General features: G+C 36.4%; 1 protein-coding gene across 19 annotated transcripts in view; it reads right to left on the bottom strand.

Annotated features, from left to right (window-relative positions):
• The window catches only part of LOC105489946 (protocadherin 9), a 944009-nt gene extending 920109 nt beyond the window's left edge, over window positions 1-23900 (bottom strand). For 15 of the 19 annotated variants that reach the window (XR_011615015.1, XR_011615016.1, XR_011615014.1 and 12 more), the window contains exon 1: window positions 18928-22095. Coding sequence is in view for 14 of the 19 variants with exons in the window: in XM_071081609.1 (XP_070937710.1) it covers window positions 18928-21963 (3036 nt within the window). In the remaining 5 variants the exon portion in view is untranslated. Of the gene's footprint in view, window positions 1-18927; window positions 22099-23317 lie in introns of those variants that run through there. The other 4 variants (XM_011755108.2, XM_011755111.2, XM_011755110.2 and 1 more) reach the window with 1 other exon arrangement.
• Window positions 23901-26168: the final 2268 nt, after the last annotated feature.

The raw sequence follows: 26168 nt of genomic DNA, 5'->3' as shown, positions 1-26168 counted from the left end.
ATGTCTCGGGAATAGTTCTGTCATAATGCTATGCACTCAGTGGCAAAATAATGAAGCCAAAAAAGAAAAAAAAAAAAAAAGGTTAAATTAGACTTTGGTGATTTTTTTTTTTTTTTAACCTTTAAACACATTTTTTTTGGCACAATTTACTTTTGCTGATTGACTACAAGCTTGTGTGTTATATAAAAGTTCCATGATAGAGACAGTATTAATTAGCAACTAAAAGATTGCAGTGTCTAGCATAAGACTGCTAGGGTTGGAATCGTAAATAATTCTCCCCTGACTAGAACTGTGACCTGAAGCAAATCATTCAACTTCTCCTCAGCTGTAAAACAGGGACAATAATAATAGTATCTGCCTCAAAAAGTAGTTGGTTCTATTTGAGTTAATACATGTAAAGTGCTGAGAGGAACTCCAGGCACCTGGAGTACTCAGTAAATATCAGCTATTATCATTATCTGGTGTTTGACATCTACTTTCAAGGTGCTGCAAACTGAGTTTCTAGAAATCAAAGATAATGGTACCAAGGTGAACGCTGTGATCTTCTCTTTACAAAGCCTCAAATATCTTCCACTTTTCCTGTGAAATGGTTAGCTATTTAGCTGAAATTAACTGTGGATTATTTTGGCCAGTTAGTTTTACATATGTTTAAAAGCATGTTCACATTTTTAGTAATAAAGCTATGACAATTCATGTCAATGCAATCAATAGTTTCAATGCCAATAGCAAACCATTGAGATTAATGAATTGATTACGTTGTATTATTACCTTTTTCTCTATATAGGCTACTCTAACACTACAATGGTTATGTAACATTGTTTTTGTTCAAATTCCTAATGAATTTATTCTTTTTTGAGGCAAAATATTGGAAAGCACAGTCTATACCAGTTTATTAATCTACAAGCATCCAATTACAAATCAGATTCCAGTGACATCATCTCTTTGTACTTTTACAATAGAGAATTGATTCGATTAATCAAATAGTTGTAATTCACACTGTATTGTCCCTGGAATGCTCACGCTGACAATGCTCTATGAACTCACAGAATTTTCTTTATTTGCCCATCTTCTAACCTTGCCAGATGCTGCTAAAATTTCATTAATCAATTAACGTCCAAAATAGATGTGTGTCTTATGCAAAAATCCTTGCGTGTTCATTTGACACAAACCATTTTTTTGTTTTACTTTCATATTCCTTAAAATTTCCTGTCAGAGGCATTATCAACATTAAAAAATTGGTGGGCTTTATTTTTAGTAGCCTCCATATAACCATATATTTGTGGGATGAATACTTAGAAAGCATATCATGTTCAGAGAGCCATATGGTTATTCTCCGATGACATATTAATGTCATTTAGTATTAATAATATTTGTGTCACTTTTTTCCTACATGTGCAAAATCTCCATAATAAACAATTTTGACCAAAAATTAGATATTCCCAATTTTTGATTAGGAAACAATTAGGCTGACAAAGGCAGTGAGTAAAACATTTGGCACTACAGATAAGTATTTCTCATGTTTTCTTCGGGGCTATAAGTAAATTTACCACTGTCACCAGAAATAAGAAAGAATTGGCTGAAAAAAAAATGTAAGTACATTTGCTGTTGGTCATGTTTGAATATGACAGAAAAACGTGCAGGAGCTGTCAATGCAGAAGGCTTTACCAGAACATAGACTTTGATATGAGTAGTTGGAGGAATATGCATAGAAAAAAGCAAAGGGCTTGGAATACACAACCTGTATTTAGAACAGCACCATGTTTGCTGCTACTGTTTGTGATGTTGACATTGCCACATCTCTGATTTTATGTTGAAGTTGGTCATTACAGACAACAGAACACTGATGATTACTAAACAAACTTTATTTAAACGTTACTTTAAGTGAAACTTTAGATTGTGTAAGTATTATCTATCTTTCCTACGTCTCAGTATTGGTCATAACATCTGCTCGGCTGTTAGGGAAAAACTCATATCTTTCCCCTGAAAAACACTAATGTTCTGAAAGCCTACACAATGTATTACAAGAGCAGAATTGACTGAATTCCCAGTACTTGAGTCCTGCAACTAAGCCCTTACACAGAATGCCTCACCTTAGCATCACATATTTCAGATAAGTCATTGGCACTCTTGGGGGACTATAACATAAGAAGAACAATTCCTTAAGAATGTATATTCTTTCTGTGATTTGTTTACCACATTTATATTTTAACCCCTCTTCAAATTGGAAGTGTTTAGAACATTTTAAGGAAGGCATTCAGGGTGTGAGCTTTAGAGAGACAGCTTAATATGATTAAAAATTGTCTTGCATCCAAAATGTGGCATTTCTGGAACTATTTAATACATCTCCTCCATCGATGTCAACTTTCCTAACTTGCAAAGTGACTCCAGACCGATCCACCTACAGTGTAAAATAGTCTCTTTATCATATCTCTATCAAAAACACCAAAAGAATTTGGTCTTCCTAAACTTGTTAGAAGATGAAAGGGTACAATGCAGTAAGTAGTAATAAATGCAAGGAAATTGAGTTATTAGACAGGTAAGTATTCTTAAACTGCTGTTCAAGATTCAGAACCATCCTGTGGGTTCTTGTTTCTGCAGTGTTCTGAAGAAAATGTGTTAGACTCATTGATGGCAAAATCGTTTTATTTTATGTCCATGTAACCAAGTAACACTGTTTTTTTTGTTGTTGTTGCTGTTGTTTGTTGTTGTTTTTTTTTTAACATTCATGTGATATATTTGGGTGCTATTTCATTTAACATGAAGTTTGGTTTTTCTAATCCCAAAGTTGATTTTCCGTCAGCATGAGATTGGCAGTTCTGATTATTCAAATTATTTATTCAATTTAACATCACTTTTATTCTGAATGAAGAAACTGCCTATAAAACCAGTGGGCACCATTTGATTAAATTAGCTTTTCTAAGACTTGTCCTGATAATTAACATTATCAGTCAAAATTACCACTGTTTGATATTTTGTTATATTTACACATTATTGAAAAACTATGTGTAATTCTCCAACATTAACAAAAGTTGAAATATGCTAAAGTCATCTTAATGTGTTACTATAGACAATAAAATCAAACATTGTAAGAGTAATATTACTGACAAAATATGGCAACTACATAATGATTTTAAGTTCATGGTTTTCCAATCAAACAATAAATGCCAACAATCTGCTTGAGGTTTTGTAGTTCTGTTTTTTGATTTCTAATTCAAGAGAAAAAAGTTAATTTTCTAGTTCAGAAGGGGAAAATTAATCAGATAGCAACCTCAAAAAAGATAGAGGCAATACTGTGTTATCAACACTAATGCAAGAGAGTGATAACATAGATCATACAAACAATGGGAATATTGCAAATCATTCATTGTCAGGAGAGACTGAACCATGTGGTTTATTTTGTAATTGTTTTTCTTGAGCCAACGTTAACACTGATGTGCACTATTTGAACATATATCAACTGATAATAGAAAGAAGTAGGCCAGATGGATGTTGGGTGGCAAGAGAAAACCTGCCAAGGAGTAATGTTTCCCTAAGTAATTAACAAAAGCTGTAGTTCAATTTTTAATAATAGAAATGAAAAAATGGTTGAGTCCAATTACCTAATTTTCAGAGAAGAAAACTGAATTCTCAAGATGCTAAGTGTAATTCTATCAAAGTATAAATGGTTTTGAATAGACATTATTGTAACCCAAAAGAGAGAAAATAATATATTCTACACTTTATAAAATGGGAAAATTTAAGTACTGATTTTAATAACCACTACTTGTTTATTTTATGTGGTAATGCACTGCATAGTCACTTATCAAAATCAGAATAAGCAAGCAATTGAAACTATGTAAAAACACCAAGTTAACTGTCACTGTGAAAAGTGATGAGAATGCCACGTTTTTGATTTTATGTAGAAATCGGTTACTACAGACAGAGCAACTATCATGTGACTTCTATACCAACCTTTATTTAAATGCCTGTACCTTCCCAAGCTTAATATATCCTGTTGCTTCGTTCTAAATTAGTTTACCAAACTGTCCATATTTTCATAGTATTAAAAAGTGATTTATGTATAGTTTTTTGGTTGGTCATATCAATCCAATAATAATTTCTAAAATAATTGTAATCAATAATATTTAATTAACAAGTGTTAATACACATTTTATTCCTGAGGTCTACATATTTTAGCAGGTTTCAATTTTGCAGTTCATTTAAATTACAGTAATTACTTGGTGATAGTTGCCTAAGCCTAAGCATCCACAGAACAGTTGAAAAGATCCTTTTAGAGTTAGGCCCCAGCTTGATGGTTATCACAGAAGTCTAATTGCAATTAAAATAGTACGTTTTCTGGCAATAAAGATTTATCTCTTAAAATCTGTTTGTACAAGAATGTGCAGGTGAGGCATTATATGCATTATTTTTTAAAATATAAATTTTTGGCTTAAATATGATTTTGAAATTGGGGGATGACCTGCCTATACAAACATTTATCCATATGTAAGTTAGTGTTTTAGAAATAATTGAGTTAAAAAAACATAGTCTGGGACGGGCGCGGTGGCTCAAGCCTGTAATCCCAGCACTTTGGGAGGCCGAGACGGGCGGATCACGAGGTCAGGAGATCAAGACCATCCTGGCTAACATGGTGAAACCCCGTCTCTACTAAAAAATACAAAAATCTAGCCGGGCGAGGTGGCGGGCGCCTGTAATCCCAGCTACTCGGGAGGCTGAGGCAGGAGAATGGCGTAAACCCGGGAGGCAAAGCTTGCAGTGAGCTGAGATCCGGCCACTGCGCGCAGCCTGTGCGACAGAGTGAGACTCCGTCTCAAAAAAAAAAAAAAAAAAAAAAACAAAAAAAAAAACAAACAAACAAAAAATAGTCTGTCTTGCCTGTAATGTAAAGCCCAATTATGACATTTTCCTCTATGATGAAAGAAGACCAAATTTTCAGGATATGTATGTTTCTCAATTTAGGAAAACACATATATATATAAAATAAAGGTCTCTGTTTTCAACATTTATATCATTGCATTAGTTCCATGAAGTATTGTGATAAATATTCATAAGAAAATGGACTTGCCAAAATTAGAACCATCTGGAGGCAAAAGCCAATGAAACCAAACATTTATTCCAGCCAGAGTTTAATATCTATGTTCCATATCTATGTTAAACATGTCCTTTCAATGGACGGCTAAAACATTTTTTCAAAATATCATAACTTGAAATACCCCTTTTCAAAATGGATGCCTCTACAGGAGAAATTCCACTTTTAGAGAACCACTGTCTACTTTAGCTTGGGTTATTATTCAACATTATCAATGTGTGCCATGTTTTTTTAAGTAGTTTTTAATATAGCAAATATGCTAACCTCATGTAGTTAAAAAAATTAAGTTTTACTTGCTACTATATTTTATTAACACCTTTGCCTGTAGAAGGAGTGTGATTTTAAGAATGAAAAAGTACATTTCCCTCCAAATTAACCAAAGGATAAATTTAAACCTGGCATTCTTATAATTAGAGTAATAGATCTTACAATTTTACTACCCCATTGAAAGATCAAGTCTCCAGCAGTAGTTTAAAAAAATGTGAGAGAGACTTTAAAAAATATATTTCAGGGAAATGATGACATCTATTTAAAATTGAGAACGAACTCATAATTTTTTAACAAGGAAATTCCAAGGAAAAAAAGTATTGTGCTTAAAATTTAATGGAATATTTTAAAGCAAAGACAATTTTTTTGATCTTAAAAAAAATTTCCCATTGTCTAATGCTGTTCCTGGATCATAGCAGTTATTTATTAGATGTCTGTTGAGTAACAGAATTAATACAAAATTTAAAAAGCCTAGCTGTGTATCTATCCATGGATCATATGACAAGGTTTTTGGCAGCAGAAAATTTCACAGCTAAATGTCAGATACTTTTGAAAACATGCAAATTTAAAACTATAGAATATATTTCTGGAATAAGCATTGGTATCCATTAGGGAAAACAGAATATGGTTCAGTAGTCTAGTGATAAATTTGGATATTATCTCGTTGTCAGACTTACCTCCAAATAAGTGTTCAGCAGGCAGAAAAATTTCTTCAGGGAATCCATAGGGAAAGATGTGAAAGGTACAGTCCGGGAAATACACGTCTTCATAGAATAAGTAGTTGTTCATTATCTGAACTGGAATATACATAGACTTTCTGAGACAGTTACCTGTATATTATAAAAGCTAATAGAAGGCCGGGCGCAGTGGCTCACGCCTGTAATTCCAGCACTTTGGGAGGCGAGGCGGGCAGATCACGAGGTCAGGAGATCGAGACTATCCTGGCCAACACGGGGTGAAACCCCATCTCTACTAAAAATATAAAAAATTAACCGGGCGTGGTGGCGGGCGCCTGTAGTCCCAGTTACTCGGGAGGCTGAGGCAGGAGAATGGCGGGAACCCGGGAGGCGGAGCTTGCGGTGAACTGAGATGGCGCCAGCCTGGGCGACTGAGCGAGACGCCGTCTCAAACATACAAACAAACAAAAAAATGCTAATAGAGAAACCACTGATATGAAAAACATAAAATGGTACCTTCATATAATATACATGTATATATACTTGACACCATGAGAATGCTAAATATTTCAAATAAAATAATGAATCCAAATCCTTAAAGCCTGATTTTAACCATTTAAAATGTGTTTAACATTTTGCCTGATTAGGTCCATGTCTGCCTATGTGGTGGGATTAAATACAATTTACCGAACATGTACTATACGACATGCTATAAACCTTGTAACAACCCTAAGAGGTCTGATATCCAAGATAATATCCACACTATGTCCCTGCCCTGTTCCGTATGCCAATGCTATAAAATGGATATCACATGTTAGCATAAAACAAGCAGAAGCCTAAAGAAAATCACACCAGTTTTCCAGGTTTTATGTGTTTGATTAAGCTTTCTAAGCACAAAGAATGAGTATTTTTATTTTAAGTTTGTTTTGTTTTAAATTATTTTCTTCTTATGAAACCATCTTCTTATATAAAACTAGAACTAAACCAGAAGGCCAATCCAAAAACAATTGCATTGCACTGAGAGGGTGGTAAAGATCAACACGAAGTTATATATTTAATTTCTTCAATCAAAATCACAATAAAGTCAGTTGAAATTTGACTAGATCTACTTCTTACTTAGTTGATAAAGTTAACTGAACTAATAACAAATCTCCACTACATTCTGCTCCAAATACAAATCAGCAACTTTATTGTGATGGTTTCAGCTGTTCCAACAAAAGGAAATGATTTTGGCCCCAGGATATTATCAAAAGGTATTTTTGGGGTACTATCATAGTGTGTAATATTTTTATTTGTTGTGTCTCATTTATGTTATTATGTCACTCACATACTCAAACATTACAAACTTGTATATTCATACATGAAAAACTTACTTATAAAATGAGTATAGGTTAAATTAAGAAAAATTGTAAAAGCTGTTGGTTATTATGCTTCTAGCATAAATTTGATGAATCTCAGAAATATGATCCATATATTTTGAGGCATTTTAGCTAGTTTGATTACACCATGGATGCCATTACTTCAAAAGGGATGCTTTCCAGTCTATGGAATAATTGGAAGCAAGAACCAGCAGGTTTCAAATGATTCCAGCTGTGTTAAGTACTGACTGTGAAACAGATTCACTCTCTTATATGTGGTTTTGTAATAGGAGTGATGTATACGTGAAAATCCCAGATGGGTGGAGCTTCTGGGTAATCTATGGGGAAGTAAATTCATTACAAACACTAAAAGAAAAAGAATAATTTCAAAACATGACATGCAAATGAAATAGGTAAAATACTCAAAATGAAAGATGAAGCAATTATACAAATGTGAAACAACAGGGACTAAGATCAAAAACACATATGCTATATTGAGATACCGTTATGAAGATCAACTTTACAAAAGTCCTAAATAATCCGAAACCAGACAGTGTTCTAACACAAAAGCAGATTAACACAGGTGACTCGCGAAAAAGATATGATAGAACGCAGATTCAAGAAAACAACCAAAACAAAATCAAGAAAGCATTCACTAAATGAAGGTGTAAACCTCTGTCGATGGCAAGCTGGTATTCTTGGACAGGAGGTAACATTTTTTGAGTGTCTGACTATTGTGGGCCAGATATATATATAGAGAGAGATATATATAGATATAGATATATATTCACTTAATCTCAGGACAACTTTATATGGATTTGGCATGATTACACCCATGATTGCAGACAAGGAAAGCAAGGACTAGTGCATTTAAATGATGTGCCCAGTGTCACACAGTCTTTATGTAGTAGTTCACCAAGTCAGTTTTTCTTACTCCAAATATCAAATTAGTTCTCTAGTCTCCATTTCTTCAGTCAGAAAAAGTATTAAATAGGCCAAATAATCCCAAAGGTGCATTGGAGACTTGAGAATGTGTAACTGTTCTGTGAGTTCTATTAGACGCCAAATTTATGTTTCTAAAATTAATATAGTAGCTAGACACTGCATTAATCACTATTCAGCTATTATTTTGCTTCTTTTTATAGAATTTATACTTGATTCTGGCATACTGTCTGGACGTTTCAAAAGTCTATTAAGAAAACTTTAATGTGATACTTTATTTTTCTTACCAACTTGTATCTCTATCAAGCACCTATCAAAGTACTTATATTGATAATTATGTTTAGTAGTAATAAATCAATGATCTAAGTACCAAAAGGTTGAAATAAAAGGTTGGGGTGAAGAGGCTTGGAAGTGAAGGAATCTGATCCTGTTTATTTGGCTCATCTCTTGCCTTCTCATTATGTCCTAATATGAAAAACCATGAGATTATGGGCAGACATAATGATATGTCCAAAATCACGAAGAAAATAGGACCCACAGACATCTCTAAGTGATGGAAGAATATATTTTGAACATGAATGATGACTTTCTCAAATGATTGTTGTAAAGATTAAATCAGTGGAAAATATTATATATATAAATTATAAATTCAAGATCACTGATTTTCAGGTTACATCAAAATTTACTGAATACCTACTAAGTTCACTCTTTTCAGCACTGTTGTGAGTTCAGTGTTAGAAATACAAAGGTAAGTAAGACACAGTCTCTTACTTTGAGGAACTTTCTTATATTCTCTAAGATTATTATGCTTTAAGTAAAGGCATACCAGTATTTAGTTTTACTGAGTTGCCATTTGAGACCAAAAGATCATCAGGAACCAGGGCCATGTTAGGAACAGTCCTAAAATACGCCAGGGTTGACACAGTATCAGCTGGAGAGGATGCACAGTCCCTGCAAATAACAGATGGTCCTGCAGGAATAGTTTAAACCCTGGGGAGTGTTGCTCCCAGTATCATACAGAAGTCAATGACCCTTAGCTAAAGCAGAATTTAATTGTCTAAAACAGAGACTTTAGGTGTCAAGAAGTTTTTACTTAATTATTATCATGTTTAAAAATCAATCAATGAAATCAACATATTTTGTTACCACTGCATGGCAGAAAATCTTACCATTTAAGACCACGAATGAAAATTAATTTATGTCATACTAAAATATCCTAAAAACTGTGTCCATTTTTACTATGGTGTAATGCAATTTTGATACCTATTTAAATTTTGAGGCAAAAAATGATTATTTTTGTGTAAATTCTACCATCTCTTTTATGTTGGAAATTTGAATGGGTTGAGAATGCGTTGAAATATTATTAATCTATATAGCTAAATCTAACATTATTCCTTAACTTGGAAAAAGGCATCAGTAAGAAAAACTCAATTTAAAAAATAGCAAAGGAAAATATATTATCTGAGACCATAAGTCAGAATAAATATGAATTTACTATTTCTAGCAAGAAAGAACACGTCATAGATTTTATTTCACACTTTATGGTTGTCTTAAGCAAATATATAAGGAGAAGATTATGCAGAAATAATTTTACGTCACTTTAAAATCCATCAAGAAACTAAGAAGTCAGATGTATTAACAACATACATGAATACAGTCCACCTAGTGAATGACAAGAAATGGAGCAAAGAAAAGTAGCCAGTCCAGGTGTGTTCCCAGCTGACACACAGAAGGAAGGCTATTGTGATTCTAGACACCCAATGTGAAAATCGGTTCAATAACATGAATATATGACACAGGACGGCATCAACTCACAACTCAGAACTCACTCCATTTTGTCTCCATTTGTCACTTGCACCTTCTACAAAAAGTTTCCTGCCGAATCCTATATAGCTGTGTATTTGAAAGTCCTCAGCATGCAGCTGCTATCACACAGAGGCACAGATTGGTTGCATCCACCAAATCCAAAAAACCACCAGAATTTTTCTTTCCAGAAAATGTCTACTATAGAACTACTATTGTCAGCAGAAGACATTCTCCTTCTATAAAAGATACAGCTTCATTTCATAAGTACTTCTGTGTTTCCATTCTTTTCTTTATTGAGGTTTGTTTAATGAGAAAAAAAAAAACTAATTCATTGAATTGCAATTGCCATTCTCTTGCACAAAACTGTTTTCTTTTCTAAATCAATCATCTATTATGACTCTCACAGGCCCCTGTGACTACTGTGGGCTGCATATGGATTACACACTTTTTCTAATAGGTGAAAATATAGGATTTATAAAATCATTTCAAAATATGCATGGCTCCTTGCTCTGATTTATATCTAACAGGGCTAGTCAAAGACATTAAGCATTAAAGAACTGCAAGAGATTTTACTGAACACTGTCATGAAGGTAAATATATTGAAATCCATGTATGTCTAGAACAAAATGCTGTGCTACAAATACACACCATATTTACAAACGCAGCAAAGATGAATTCTAAAAGTACAGTTTGAGAAATGATTCAATAGCAATTCCTATGAAGATGGAAGTATTCACTTAGTACCAGGCCTCTTCATTATGGTAATGCTATATAGTCTTATAGACACCTAGGGTGTTAATCTGATTTATGTTCAGAAGACAGTCTGCACACACAATTGAGAATTTCTTCTTAGGAGAAATGAAGGCCAGATCATGGGCATCAGAGATACCACAAGGAAGTACAAGCAAGCCGGCATCATCTATCTTGAATAATTAGAATCATCAAACAGCAAATCAGTCCAGTGTAAGGCATGTATTTGAGATTTTATTCTTTCAGTCACATCCAATGTTTCTGCATTTGGAAAAAATAGGCAAGACTAATTCCCTAGACTATAAATCACTCTAATGTGGAGGGAAATGTGTTAGCTAGTTGTATTACAAAGCCTTTACTTCATATTTAATAGGCACCTGCAATACCAGCATTATACAAAGCTCTCTACTTTGCAAATCTTTAAAACCCCACTTAATTTTCAGCACTGATTTCCTGCAATCTAAGAGCTTATGAAGGGTTCACTGTGTTCATACAGATCTATGCAAAATGTGCCAGAGCTTCCCGGTCTGTGATGGCATTCATTTGGAGGTGAATCCCAAATTTCTATCACTGGCATGCTTATTTCCAACTAAAATAAATATTCTCAGAATGAAAGCTGAAGATTAAGAGGACAAAAAAGGAGTCAAAGTAACTAGCACTGGGAGAGATATATGCAAATATCAGTTCAATGACAATTCTTCATACCATTTACAATAGAAGCTTAAAGACCCAAATACTCTGCAATCCATTAGCTCCTCAATATCCTGAAAGGGATTAGAGTGTTTCTTAATCAACTGCTAACAGGCTGAAAAGGCCCAGAGAGTGGATATTAACAAAGCAGTGTAATACTCAAATGCAGAGATGGTTGGATAGACAGACAAACTATAGAAGAATGTTAAAATACAAGATATCACACAAACATGATAAAATTGACCACATTTCCATTCTTTCCTATAGCCCACATGATTAAAAATCTATATAAATTACTTAGTGGTGAAGCTGTATGTAGCAGAGTCCTTTCAAGGACAGATAAATTAATTTCATATATTTTCTCAAGGATCCGGAATAATTAGTATAAAATGAAGAAAGAATCAATCAAATATTCCTCAAAGACCTTGACTGTGTTTCTATATTTGCCATTATTAGCTGTACAGGTGGTCCCAAGCCCATCATTTTAAACGTGATATGTGCTTATGGCACTCTAATCAATCAAACTGTAAAAGATCAAGGGAAAATATTTTCATATGCCATTTAAATAATGAATAAATATGTGAAAACAGATCCCTAATGAATAACTTTGAGTTATTCATTCCTTATATTTATATGCTATGCCTCAGAAAATTCTACTGATTCTGTCACTATTCTTGTCTATCAGAGACAAACTGTCTATAGGACAAAAATATGAATGAGAAAGATTAAATATGGGTTGTTTTTCCAGTTTATTTCTGTATCACTCTTTACTGTTAAAAGAAGGACAGTTGTTTAACTTATTTAGGAATTTGAAAATTTAATGAGTCTTGACTTACAGAAAAAAAAGAATATAAATCAAAAGCAAAATGTCAATCATGGTAATAAATCTTTTTTGTTCTATGTTTCTGATGACTGACAGCCCAATAGGTTTGTATCAAACAAAAGCAAAAAGCATGTATTCCTTTCTAAATGAAATGTTTGACAGATTTGACAGTTTTAAATAACAACCAATGAAATCTTAAACAACAGAGTGCATCTCCTATGTACATGAGAGATCCTATTTCTACATTTGTCTTTACTTCTGTAGTATAATGCAGATTTGGGGATTGCTGACTATGTCAAAGGCTATAAGACATTAGCATTATTACTTACAAAAGAGTCTGACTTCTGTGTCTCCATGAAACTTTAGAATAAGCCTCTTCCTGACTTGCATTTCCAAATTTTCAATAATACCTGGCCTGTGATTAGAGTCATATTTTAACAAATCTGATATAAATTTTAGGGTCCTTATATGTAATAAATTGTGGAAAAAATATTAAATGCTAAGTTGGGTGTCAAGAAGGCCAAACTTTTAAAAATCTGCATTAACTGATTTGTACTTTCCAACTCAGTGAAATATATAAGATATTAAATGATGTATTAATATTAGTAAGAGAGTAATTTCTAGTTATAATAAAGAATTACTTTCAAGAAGACACCAAACTGAATTCAAAGAAAGCTTGCACCAAGGATTTTAAGTCAAAGTAGTAAACAATCCACTGGATTTTCAGTTTTGTATTGTTTTTAACTATATACAAGCTAAGAGTTCACCTTTAACAAAATCAAACTGAGAAGTATTGTAAAAGAGCAATACAGACATCTGACTTGGCCCTGAAACCCTGTAAACACCCAGAGTGGTATAGCGGGACCAAGGCTACAACTGTAACTTTCAGCATTTAGTGGATTTCTGAATTCCCCCAACCAAAAAAAAAAAAAAATTAGATATAAAAACAATCTAAATAACACAACAAAAATTGTTGTGGAAATAAGATTATAGAAAACAAAATGATTTAATGGTGTCACTTTCATAACTCAGCACTGTAGTATAAAATTATGTAATATGAAAAAGGATGCATTACAATGCCATATCTAATACTATAAGTATAATTTATAGATATTTTACATACATCAATATGAAAATGAAACGTCAACGTTCAAAATAAATCATAGTTCATTATGAGAAAATTTGATTTTAGATTTGAGGCTTTTCCTTAAATCTAAATTCCCTCTGTTTTATAATTTCACATATTTTAAGTTAATATATGAAATCATAAGAAGAAAAAATGATAGCTTGCAATTATTTAAATAATAAGAATATGTTCACACCATAAGAATGTAACACGTTATTATAAGTACAGTATTTTCAAAGTAATTTCAATGATACCAAAGGCTGAACTGTTTCACCATAAGGATGACTGATCTGAAACTAAGGAGAACATTAATGTTCCTTGTTTCAATATCTAGAATTAATGGCAACAAAAAAATTATAATAATAAGAGAATAGAATATTGTCACCACATATATTATTTTCTCTATGTTATCAAATATTCAGGAATCAGCAGACATGTCTATGTTTAATACAATAGCAACTTTTCATTTTTATTCTCCTTAAGGTTATTAGCAATGGAATGCCAAAATGTATCTTGAATTTTATAGCTTAGGAATATCAAGATGGAAAGAAAAATGGTCAAATGTTCGTCTCACAAACCCAACTGGAAAGATAGTCAGTTTAAATGTATGGCCTATCCTCATTTCAAAAACCCGTGTCAATATCCAAGGGTTCTGGGTATCTTCTACCTCATAAGTATGAAAACTGACTTCATGACCATAGGGCACTTAGCCAAAGAGCCATAGCAATAAAAATCACAACTGATAACATTTTACAAATGATTCACATTTGGGGGATCAATTGTCACCCGTGTCCAACTGTCACTATATATATCTATTCCAAAACTTAATAATTGAAAATATCTTAAAGTTTTTTGCTAGCCTCACATTAGTTAACATTTGCTCCCTTCACTTTCAATTGCATATTTTTCCTAGCTGTTCTAAATATCAATTCTATGACTGCCTTCTGCATTTTTACATAACATAATAACATTTCAGTAGTGGTTGTAGTAGATTATTCAAAAATGAAAAGTAATCACAAATGTAATGTAGTATCTCTAAATGGTTTGGAATAGAAGAAATTCCCTTTACACGGTAAAAATTACATGTATACACTTAAGTACAGCATGCATACACATTTTCAGTGTATATATTCCTCAATATATAGACAAATATATATGAACAAATACTCTAGATTGTGAAAAGTCAGGATGTTTAAAGCTCTAAAATGAGTATTTCCTTTAGAAAATTAAATGACTGTTTACCCAGAACCACAGTCTAGTGCAACTCTTACAGACTGTTTTACTACTTGAAGAAGTTGTCGAATGTTAATGGGTGACTATTTCTTTTACTTTAACATTTTCATTTATCTTCCCTCTTCCCACCCCCGAAAAACCACACAGGGGCCAAGAAAATTAATTCCCCAAATGCTGTCAACTGGGTTGGGAAACAGTAATAAACAGCTTACTGTAAAGCCTCCAGCTACAATAAAACAGCTGTCAATAAGTGGGCTGAGAGTTGGGCTGTGCAAAAACAGGTTCTCTGGATATGATGATATGAGAGGGAAAGAAGCTGACACTTTCTGTTTCAATATGCTAAGGCAGTGGTTCTCAAAGTGTGGGCCCTGGACTAGCAAGCATGAGTATCACCTAGGAACTTGTTAGCAATGTATATTTTCAGGCCTGACCTCAGTGGTACAAAATCAGAGCCTCTGGGGTAGAACCCAACAATACATGTTTTAAGTAGTGCTCCACATGATTCCCAGGCATTCCACAGGGAGAATCAGTATCAAATTTTAAAACAATATCCGTCAACAATACCGTTTTTCTTTTAGGCAAATATACCAATGAATTTTATCGTTTAAAGCCTTATTGGGCCGGGCGCGGTGGCTCAAGCCTGTAATCCCAGCCCTTTGGGAGGCCGAGACGGGAGGATCACGAGGTCAGGAGATCGAGACCATCCTGGTTAAATACGGTGAAACCCCGTCTCTACTAAAAAGTACAAAAAACTAGCCGAGCGAGGTGGCGGGCGCCTGTAGTCCCAGCTACTTGGGAGGCTGAGGCAGGAGAATGGCGTGAACCCGGGAGGCGGAGCTTGCAGTGAGTTGAGATCTGGCCACTGCACTCCAGCCTGGGCGACAGAGAGAGACTCCGTCTCAAAAAAAAAAAAAAAAAAAAAAAAAAATTAAAGCCTTATTGGAATTGATAATGTTGTCGTTTTCATCCTCTTAACCGTTTGGCTGTGAACTTTGTTGTTGTTTCTTACAAATAAATACTAAGACATGGTCTTTTGCCAAAAAAAAAAAAAAAAAAAAAAAAAAAAAAAAAAAGCTAAATTCTTAACCTATAAAGGCTAACAGCACTTCCAAAAATGTGTAAGAAATAATCTGTGAAAAATTTAGTGACACATGAAAGCTTTATAAAATAGAGTGAATGAGGAATATGATTTACAGTGTTTCCTACGTTCTTTTCAGGTTAACACAAGGGAAAACAGCAAGGGGAAAAATATCAGACAATATGGGAATTGATGTACCACAAACAAATTCATGATGAAAACATCAGACGTTATGTTTTCGTTATACACACAGTTTAAATGAGTGAAATTTAAATGTGGTAAACTTTGACCCAAGAATCTTGCATTTTACCCACATATCAATCAATAGCATAAAATGAAAAGATGATGTGAGCAATAGTGCTCACACAACTAAAATCTTCACAGATTGTATTTTTAAAATAAATTCCTTAGAAAGTTTTTGTAGTAAGAAATGTTACTCTTTCAAAACGGTGTAGCTTCAGGAGCACATTTTATATAAAAGCCACTAGTTGAAAAAGATTTTACTTTTTAGTTTAACTAGAACAGCTGCAGATAGCAATCATACAGTTCAGTGAAAACAAATTTGTAAAGGGTAGTATATATTTGATGTTGTTCACTCATAGGAAATATGCTTCTTTTATCCTAAAAATGTACATATTACTCTGTATATCACTACTACTTCTCCACCGGCTTCTCTTTTCTGCAACATCACATTATTTCTTTTTCAGCATGAAAACTTTTAAAAGGTGTAAGCAAAGTCATTTTAATAGCTCTTTATCATAATAGTGAATTACCTAGTTTCATATGAACATTGGAATACCTATAGGAGAACTGCAAAGTGACACATGGTCACAAGGAATTTCTAAAATGCACTTTAGTACCAGTCAGAGAATTACTCAGTATCCCATTTGAAAGATTACATCATACAAACAAAGACTTTTATGACTGACTAAGCCTCAACAAAAGATCTTTTGCATACTTTGCTGAAATGCACTTAACATTTATGCCACTACACTATATATAGGTTCAACTTTTGGGAAGGTCAGAAAAAGTGGTTCTATACATCAATGCTACCAACACCACACATAGACAGAAAAAAAAAATGATGCTGGAAGTATATCAGTACATTTCTTTGGAAAATAAATGTCAGACTTTACATGAAAAATTTTAAGTCATCATATTAGTTTCTCAACATAATTATGCATATCATAAAATACCATAAGTGTATTGTGAGTGACCTTTACAACAGAAGTAAATAATTTGAAAAATTTTCTTTCTGTTCATTAAAAGAGCAACTTTTTAATTAAACTCATTTAGTTTCATAAATTACTTTACTTATCATAGTTAACTATTTAACTTTTAAAAACCTTTACTAAGCCTGAACATTTTCTAAATTTTAAAACATCAACCTCTTTTCAAATGCTTACAAAGTTAACACAAAAATTAGTCGTTCCAACTTTGACTTATATGTAATCATCTCATAGTTTCCTTTAAAATTCTATACTGATTTAAGTCCTTTCTTCCTGTGTATTTAAGCTCTAAATATTTGTACTTTTAAAATGCTCTAATGTTTAATATATTGCCTTAAGAATGGAAATTTTAGTTGTATGGTAATATGTATTATACTTGATGTTCTGGGAGTATCTGTGTGACTCATTGTCAAAATTACTCTTATAAATATTTTATTACCATGAAGCCTTAAGTCATTCCAGAGCAATAAATGATAGTTGGTAACACCCTATTTCACCCCACCCTCAGAAAATGAAAACTCTTGATTCTCCAAAGACTAATCAATGATAACTGTCAATACTGTTCTGCAAATTAATTTTGCCTTACTTGATTTTCTAAAATCTATATGTTCCTTATTTATAAACAAGTACAGATGGGCCATCACCATAGGTGAACTCCATACCGACAAAGACAGAACTAGCATTATGAAATCCTAGAAAGTTGGTGTGCTGAGAGCTAATCACAAAAGAGCAAGCAAATGAACTTAAATGCTAGTTGCTCCAGAGCAACTATCATTAAATAAAAGGTATCTTTGGCTGTACTACCAGCTTGATCCTTCCCTCCCCCTTCTCCTTGCTACTGCGGGATTGGCACCTGGCCAGCACAAGCGACATGATACCCTAGTGCCATCTACAGGCTATTATCGATATTCAAATTTTGTGGCAACAGACAAGCCCCAGTGAAATAAATTAGACAGCGCTGCATTTAAATCTTTATTAACAAGGAATTATTAGACCTAAGGAAAACTAATTCTGGATTTTGTTGAAATATGAGTTTCTCAGCCTCTTAATCCCTCTTCATATGGCATATTTCACAGTTTAAAATGAGTTATGACAGATAACTTATGCATTACTAAAATGAGAGAATATTTACAATGGATTCATTCTTTTCTTTTTAAATCAGTTATATTAGGCAGCAAGCATTCTTTTTTTTTTTTTTTTTTTTTTGAAAGAGCATTTGGCCACTGTGGACACTAAAAATCTTTCTATTAAGTACCGAATCTAATATATTACAATAAAATAATTTGAAATCAAAGAGAAGACTTCCTATATGGCTTAGTTGCAATCTATCAATGATCATGTGCTTCATGGCTGATGTACATTTAATATTCTACTATCCTGTTTAGAGACTAAAAAAAAATTAACCCCTTTAGCAACCACAGCTCCAACATAATTGCAGTCACACCTTCAAAAGTCATTTAAAACTTGAGATTTGAAGGTGACTTTTTAGATCAAAGGGTAAGGTGAAAATCTTGAAGCAGTCAATTTGGAAACCCCAGGAGCAGAATGTGGCATATCAGGACAGGTTTTCTTCTTCAGCAAACATTATCTTGGGACATTTTGGAATAATTTTCTCTTTTCATCTTTTGCCATTTGAAGGAAACTGGGAGGTTAAAATATTCTCAGAACTCAGAAATCTCAAAGCTGTTCTAAAAATTCTTGACTGAGCCCCAGAGGAATAGAAAAGGGGTCAAGTTTTTTTTTACCTCTTTCTAACTAAGCTAAAGTTAGACCAAAACAACAGACACACTGGCACGTTAATACTGGTTGACTGGGCACTTGTATGCAGTACTTATAGACCAGTAAAAGTGCTCGTTTACCTGTCTCGTGTGTAAGGGGCCCTTTGTCTTGAAGCCTCCTTGGGAACTGCACTCTGAGGCACTGAAGTGATCTGAACTAGTGGAAGAGCGTTTAGAAAGGGTGTCACAACCCCCGACAAAGGTGTTGTCCAAAGGGAGTTCCTGAATCACATGATGCTTTTTCACGGAAACTGGAGTGTCTGGTTTGAGATGAAAAGCAGGCTGTGGAGAAGCAGATTTGTAGTGCTTGGCCAGGTCAGGACTGTTAGGCTTGAACGTTGTTGGAGGTGCCGGGCCCCAGTCAAATCTTCCTATACTTTGCTCCTCCAGTTCAGCCGGCAGGCTTATTGTCCCATTGATAGGTTCATGAACTGCATCATCGGGTTTGGACTCTTCGATAGTAACAAAGTTCAAAAGAGAGCTTTTGGGAGACTTCCTTTTCTTTCTTTTCTTTTTCTTGTTTTGTTTGTTCTCCTGGTTTGGGGACATCCATTCGGCACCTTGCTTGCTCCTCTGAGCTGCTTTGAACCTTGATGCATGGCGACAGCGCACCAGAACGGTGACGAAGATCACAACAATGACCACCATGGCACCGGCGATGATGGCAATCATGATGGTTAGATAGTCCTCATTTTGATAGGGTTGGCTACTATCCCCTATGTTCCTGTCCAACGGGGTCTCCATAGTCCTGCGGATCAAGTCATAGATATAGGAGGCATTTCCAGCAGTATCGTTAACATAAAGGAATACAAGCACAAGCGTGTGCAAAGACTTAGGGTACCCCAGGTCACTTATGTTGACCACCAAACGATGCAATCCCACATCAGTAGGTGCTGGTTTTTCTTCCAGAGTAATGTTACCTGTTACTGGATCAATCCGAAATAAGCCTTTGTTGTTTCCACTCACTATAGTATACTTTAGTTCGGCATTCATTCCAGTGTCAACATCCACTGCAAAAACTTCTGCTACCACGGAGCCAGGAATGGCTGAGAGGGGCACCAACTTAAAGGAAGTATTAGACGGTGGAGAAATGACAACTGGGCTGTTGTCATTGACATCCATGACGTTGATAGTTACTTTTGCAGTAGAGGAACGAGGTGGCTGTCCTCCATCAGTAGCTTTGACATCAAAAGTGTAGGAACTCTGCTGTTCTCTATCAAATGAGACATTTGACTTTATGACTCCAGAATAGGGATCCAACACAAAATTATCATTGTCATTTAGAATGGAAAGAGTCACAGCTTTATTCTCTCCAGCATCTGCATCTGTCACTGTGATTACCCCCACAGTACTATACTTTGGCAGATTCTCAGACACAAAAAATTGAAAATGATTATGAGTAAACTTGGGGCTATTGTCATTCTCATCCAGAACAGTAACTATCACAGCAGCTTGGCTTTGGAGGGGAGGGGTCCCATTGTCCCTCGCAGTTACTGTAAAAATGAATCGTTCTTGTTCTTCTCTGTCAAAGACTCTGGAGGCTGTCAAAACTCCTGTTTTTCGGTCCAAATCAAAGAAGGAGGCATTCGGTCCAAGCTGATAAACAATGTCTGCATTTTTCCCACTGTCTTCATCTGTGGCACTAATAGTTGTTAAGTATAACCCACGTCGGTTGTTTTCAGAAACTGACAGCTCAATTACAGGCTGGTTGAAAATTGGTGGGTTGTCATTTTCATCCTCAAGCTTAACCCTTACCAGGGCAGTCTGATTTAAACTGGGCTTCCCAGAATCAGAGGCAACAATTTTAAAGCTGAATTCTTTGGTGCCCTCATAGTCCAACAAAGAAGAGGTCTCTAACAAATATTGGTTGTCATATACTGCCTTCAAATGAAATGGGACCTCTCTTTCAATAAAACAGATCACTTTGCCATTCACATCTGTGTCCTTATCTGAAACTGTAATTAGGGCAATCTTTGTATTGACAGGATCTTTCTCAGATAAATACACGGTGCCATTGATGGGACTTATAATGTACCTGAGGTCTATATTAGGAGGGTTATCATTTACATCGGTGACATTGATGGTAACCGTTGCTCGAGCAGGAGTGGAGCTGCCATCACTAGCCAGCACTGTCACTTTGTGAATGGCTGTCTCCTCTCTATCTAAGGACCTCTGAACTGTAATCAGCCCAGTAGTATTATTTAAAGCAAAGAGTCTTTTGGTTGCAGGGGCGACCTGGGCACCAAAAATGTACCGGATTTCAGCATTACTGCCTATATCTGCATCAGTGGCATGGAGCTGAATTACAGAGGTACCTACAGGAGCATTCTCTGGAATATGCACCTCCACTTGACCCTCTTTAAACACTGGCCGGTTGTCATTTACATCACTTACTGTGACCTGCAGTATGGCCGTACTGGATTTCTGTGGAGTGCCTCCATCCTCTACTTTGATTTTCATCACATAGGTATCTTTCTGTTCTCTATCCAAGTTTTGCTGAACAATCAATTGTGGCCACTTCTCTCCCTCCGGAGTTTCCACGATATCCAGTCCAAAAACACTCTGCCCATTTAACAATTCATAATGCTGTACACCATTGAAGCCTGTGTCAGGATCTGTTGCTGATGGAATTGGAAAGCGGCTGTTGATCAAAGTGTTTTCTGGGATGGAAATATTGATGACAGGAGATGGAAACATGGGGGCATTATCATTGGTATCCTTGACAATTATTTTTATTTTGATCAGCCTGAAGAAGTCATTGGGGAGGATCACCACCTCAAGTTCAAAGAAACACTCATTCTCCTCAGCATATGAGGCACCAGCACAGAGTTTTTCTCTGTCTATTCTGTTGGAGGTTGTGAAAATTTCTCCAGTGCTGCTGGATACTTTCACCAAAGGGGCATCCCCAGCTTTAGAAACCAGTCTGTAGACAAGGCTGGCACTGGTCCCTGTGGCAGCATTGATGTGAGAAATGTTCAGATCCTTTGGTATGTTTCCTATGGGCACATTTTCAGGCAATTCCTCTCTAATAGTGTAAATAAGTTCTTGAGCTATTGCGGAATCCAGCCTTAAACAGGCAATCAGAGCAGCCAACAGGTAAAAATCCCTCAGGTCCATGATAATGTATTTTTTTTCTTTTCCTGGATTTTAGGGTTTAAAGGTTTCCACTGAGGAATGATGCACAAATTGCAAGAGGAAGCGTGCATGGACTGGAGGATGCATTATATCTCATCACTTATTTGGAGACAGTCACTGTCAACACAATCATATAGACAATATTATTCCTCAGTAAATAAAAACATACTGTCACAAAATATCACCACACATTTTCCCCTGCACATTAGTAAACATGGCAGTTTGCTCTGCCACTGTTTGCAAGTTTACTCTGTGGAGAAAAAAGCACTAAATATCTCCTGCTTGTTGCATTTGCCGGGAGGAAATAAAATTTTCTACTTTTGAATTAACGACAGCTGCTATTTTTACCTATATTCACGCACGTTGTTTTTCAGAATACTGTTTAATTCAAAACAAGCATTCTCGTTCTCCTCTCCCCCTCCCCCCGTCTCACCCTCCTCCTAGAGCCTCTAACCCGCCTCCCTCAGTCTTTTTAGGTGCAAGTGAAAAACCCTCAGTATTTAGCTATGGTTCCTACTAATTGCTTTGTCACATGTCAAATGTGTTTTCTTCTCTGCCACACTGAGTCACCTATTTTTTCTAAAAAGGCTATCTTTTTCTTTCGTCCCAGTTCTTCAACTGCCTTCTAATACAATCTTACTGGGAAACGAGCATCCGGACATGCTGCTGCAGCATCAGAAGCAGTAGTCACCGGCCACTACACATCCTCATTGCCTAAAAGCACAACACCAAGACTTCAGATTTCTTGCCCACAGCTTGCTCTCCTTTCTCCATATTGACAAATTATCCCCATTAGGATTCGTAAACACATTAAAACTTTTAAAAATGTATAATAATATAGGACTCCTTTTCCTAGAGTTGGAAGAGAGTGCCGAGATATAAGTGAAACGCAGCTAACATTCCCATGTAACATCACAATATTTCTACTGAACATAAAAGAGAAAAAAAAAAAAAACAAAGCTATTTCTTAATCCTGATTTCTGGTTAGAATATTAGTAACATTTGCCACACATAAATACTGCAACCCAATCATGCAGGTAAAAAGGCTCTGCTTAGATGCTCCTGTAACTGCAGTTTAAACGGGTGCAAGGCTCCAGGCAGCTACGTACTTGAGTAGGACTGGTCAGTTCTCAGGCTCTAATCTTATCTGCATTAGGCTGCACAGTAGCTGATGCCCGCGATTAGTTCCGGCAGAGTGATGCAGGTAGGGATGCAGATACAGCCGAGTAGGTGAGCTCTGCCCCAACCGTCTACCCAATTACAAACATCTTTCGTCTACACTGAGGACACATCTAAACACGAATTTACAATTATGCATGCGAAACTTTACACTTACGTTAGTTGCCTCAACCTTTCTCCTTTCCCAGTATGCTGCAGTTAGGAATGATTTGTTCCAACACATAGAAAGCCATGCATCTGGTAGCACCAGTTTGGGGAGAAATCAGAAGCAGCAAAACGTTTCCTCCCTGTAAAATGTGTTGCTTCGGACTGGCAAATTAGCAACTCCAGAGAACAAATTCACGGATTTGTCGTTAGTCATTCTCTCCACATTTCGTCTCTCTTCCCCACTGGGTCTGGGTTCTTCTGGGTATGTAGCACACACACAACATTCAGTTGCACTTCTTCAGCTCAGGGATATTTTCCACAGCATCAAGCATACCATTTCCATCCGATGCCAGTACTGCTTAAGTCTCTAACTTCTTGTAGGAAACGTCAGAGTTGCGGTGATGGTGATTCTCTGACCGTTATCCGGGTGACAGTTGCCCGAAAAATTCCTAATCTGTTATTTCTTGCGTGCTTCAGAGACTCTAAGTCGCTCCTTTCCGTCTCGCATACTCTCCCTCTCTCCCTTCTCCTCTGCCCCTCTCTCCTTCTCCCTCTCCTCTCTCTCCTCTCTCTGAACTGAATTTCTTGATATAACTCTCAATAAGCCCAGAGGGAGGGCGTGATTGCCCAGGCCCCGCCCCCGGGCTCTGATTGGCCTGCATCTTGCGGTGCGGGCGGCCGCAGCCGGGCGCGAGGGAGGGGGCTCGGAACAAGGCGCTGACTGTCTCCCAGCCTCCCCTCCTCCTCGCCCCCTCGGCAGCCGCGAAAACCCGGAAATCTGATCCTGACCCCAGGAGAGCCGGGTTCCATGAGGTGCACTGAGCATGCTCAACAGGGTCCGGCGTTGGGTGGGACGCGCCGGCGCTCCACAGGCCCGCGCGGAAGCGGCGCTCGCAGGCTCTGGCAGGGAGCGAACCTCCGAGCCCGGGCGGTCCGGCGGGCAAGGGCAGCGCGGGAGCCCTACAGGGCGCGGGAGCCCTGCAGGGCGCGGGCGCGGATCCAGGGAACCGGGGCCACCGCTGCGGGCGGATCGGTGTCACCGAGGCGGCTTCGCACATCTCTTTGCTAAGTGGAGGGGCCAAAATGCATAGATGGGGGAGTCTACCCAGGATCCGAGGCGCGAGACGTACAGCCACCCCTAGGTAGGGAGCACGAGCCAACAGATCCCCGGAGTGCGTTAAATGAACAACATGCGCGGTGCTGCAAATAGAAGCTTTTGCTGGCAGGGACATTGGAAAGAAGGGCAAAGAGGGAGTACAGCGAAAGGTGGGGACCGCAGAATTTGGGGTCTCTGCGGAGACAGGAAAGAAAATTAATCGGAGCACTTCCTACACGCACAGCCACGGAAACTGCCTTGGAAAGAGACAATGGCAGCGTCTGGGGTCCCCTCGGTCAGCCCGGGCCAGGCGGCTGCGCTTGCGAAGTCTCCTCTAGCGGAGCGGGACCGGCCGCGGCGGTGTATCGTGGCGGTCCCTGCACTTCTGCTCCAGCCGCGCCTTGGAAACCTGAGAACCTAAGCTCGCCGGGACTCGCGGCGGCTGCAAAACCCGTTTCCAGCCCACCTCACTGCAAACTTTGCTTCCAAGGTGCTGGAAGGAGTCCCAGACAGCTGTTTCCCAAGCTGTGGAACACTTCCTTTCCCCTAGGCACTTTCTGCTGAGTCCAACTTTCTTTCCTGTGATTCTTGCTTTTCCCGTGCATTTCATTTCTCTTGACTCCAGCTCTGTACTAAATCCTCACAAGTTTCTTATTTTCATACAGGAACTGGATGGAATGACTCCCGAAAAAATATAGCTTTATTTCTCAAATACTGACCCCCAAAGCACTATCTAGTGATATATTGGATTGATTTTTTTAAGTCAGTAAACCACAAAGGTTTGTGTAATGGCTTGTGCTTAACAACGCCTGATACCTGAGTAAAGTTTGAAGCATTAACATAGAAACAGTTCACTTGGAACAAAAATTTATTTTTTGACTGACCCATAAAGGTTGTCTGAGAAGGTCTTAGTACATGATTGAATAACTTGGTCTAACTCACAGGAAGAATAAAGGGCATTTATTTTAAACCTGTGTGTTCCCCATTCTGTAATGGGCTTCCTAGGCATTAAAGGCTCTTGACATACTTAAGCACTATGAGGGCGTGTTGGAGATTACCTCTTGTTTTTGAGTACAGTAGATTTTTTTTTCTTTTTTAAATAACATTTGTTTTTAAATATTTAAATTAAATTTTTAAAAAATCATGAATCAAGCCTACTAAGCCATATATTTAATAAATAATGGCATTATTTAACCAACTCATTTGATATCACAATTTTCCAACATGAAATTGTAAGCTCTTTTTAATTCAAACTTTTCTTTGAGTTAATAGTCACAGTTCAACAGCAGTGTCTAAAAGCCCACTGTAAAATCCATTAATCCCTTTATGTAAAATATAAAATACTTTCCTTGCAGATAGTACACTGTTTTTTTAAATAGCAAAGCAACTTTTATTATAGTAATGTTTTGTATGATTAGAATGTATATAATTTAAGAACAGAAGGGACTTCTAAGTATCCAAAAGTCAAAATAAAAATATTGCCTCACAGAATAATGTCAGTGAATTAAAGGATGATTCTTTTATCTTACCACAGTAAACGATCATTTTGCCATTCACAAAATCTACAATTAAAGCTAGTACATTGTTCCAATTGTCACCTATTTTATGCACTGCACTGTTTTTAAATAAATGAACCATCATTCTGATACATTTACAATAAACATAGCAGCACAGCCACTTTCCAGTTCATTTCATAAGCACTACAGTTATATCATATTCTTATTCTAATCATACCGTAGTCATTTCAAAGTCATGTTGTAGTCGC

Source organism: Macaca nemestrina, chromosome 16 (genome assembly GCF_043159975.1).
Source record: "Macaca nemestrina isolate mMacNem1 chromosome 16, mMacNem.hap1, whole genome shotgun sequence".
Classification (NCBI taxonomy): Eukaryota; Metazoa; Chordata; class Mammalia; order Primates; family Cercopithecidae; genus Macaca; species Macaca nemestrina.
The sequence above is the reverse complement of the archived record's forward strand: the minus strand, read 5'-3'. Positions and strand labels throughout refer to the sequence as shown.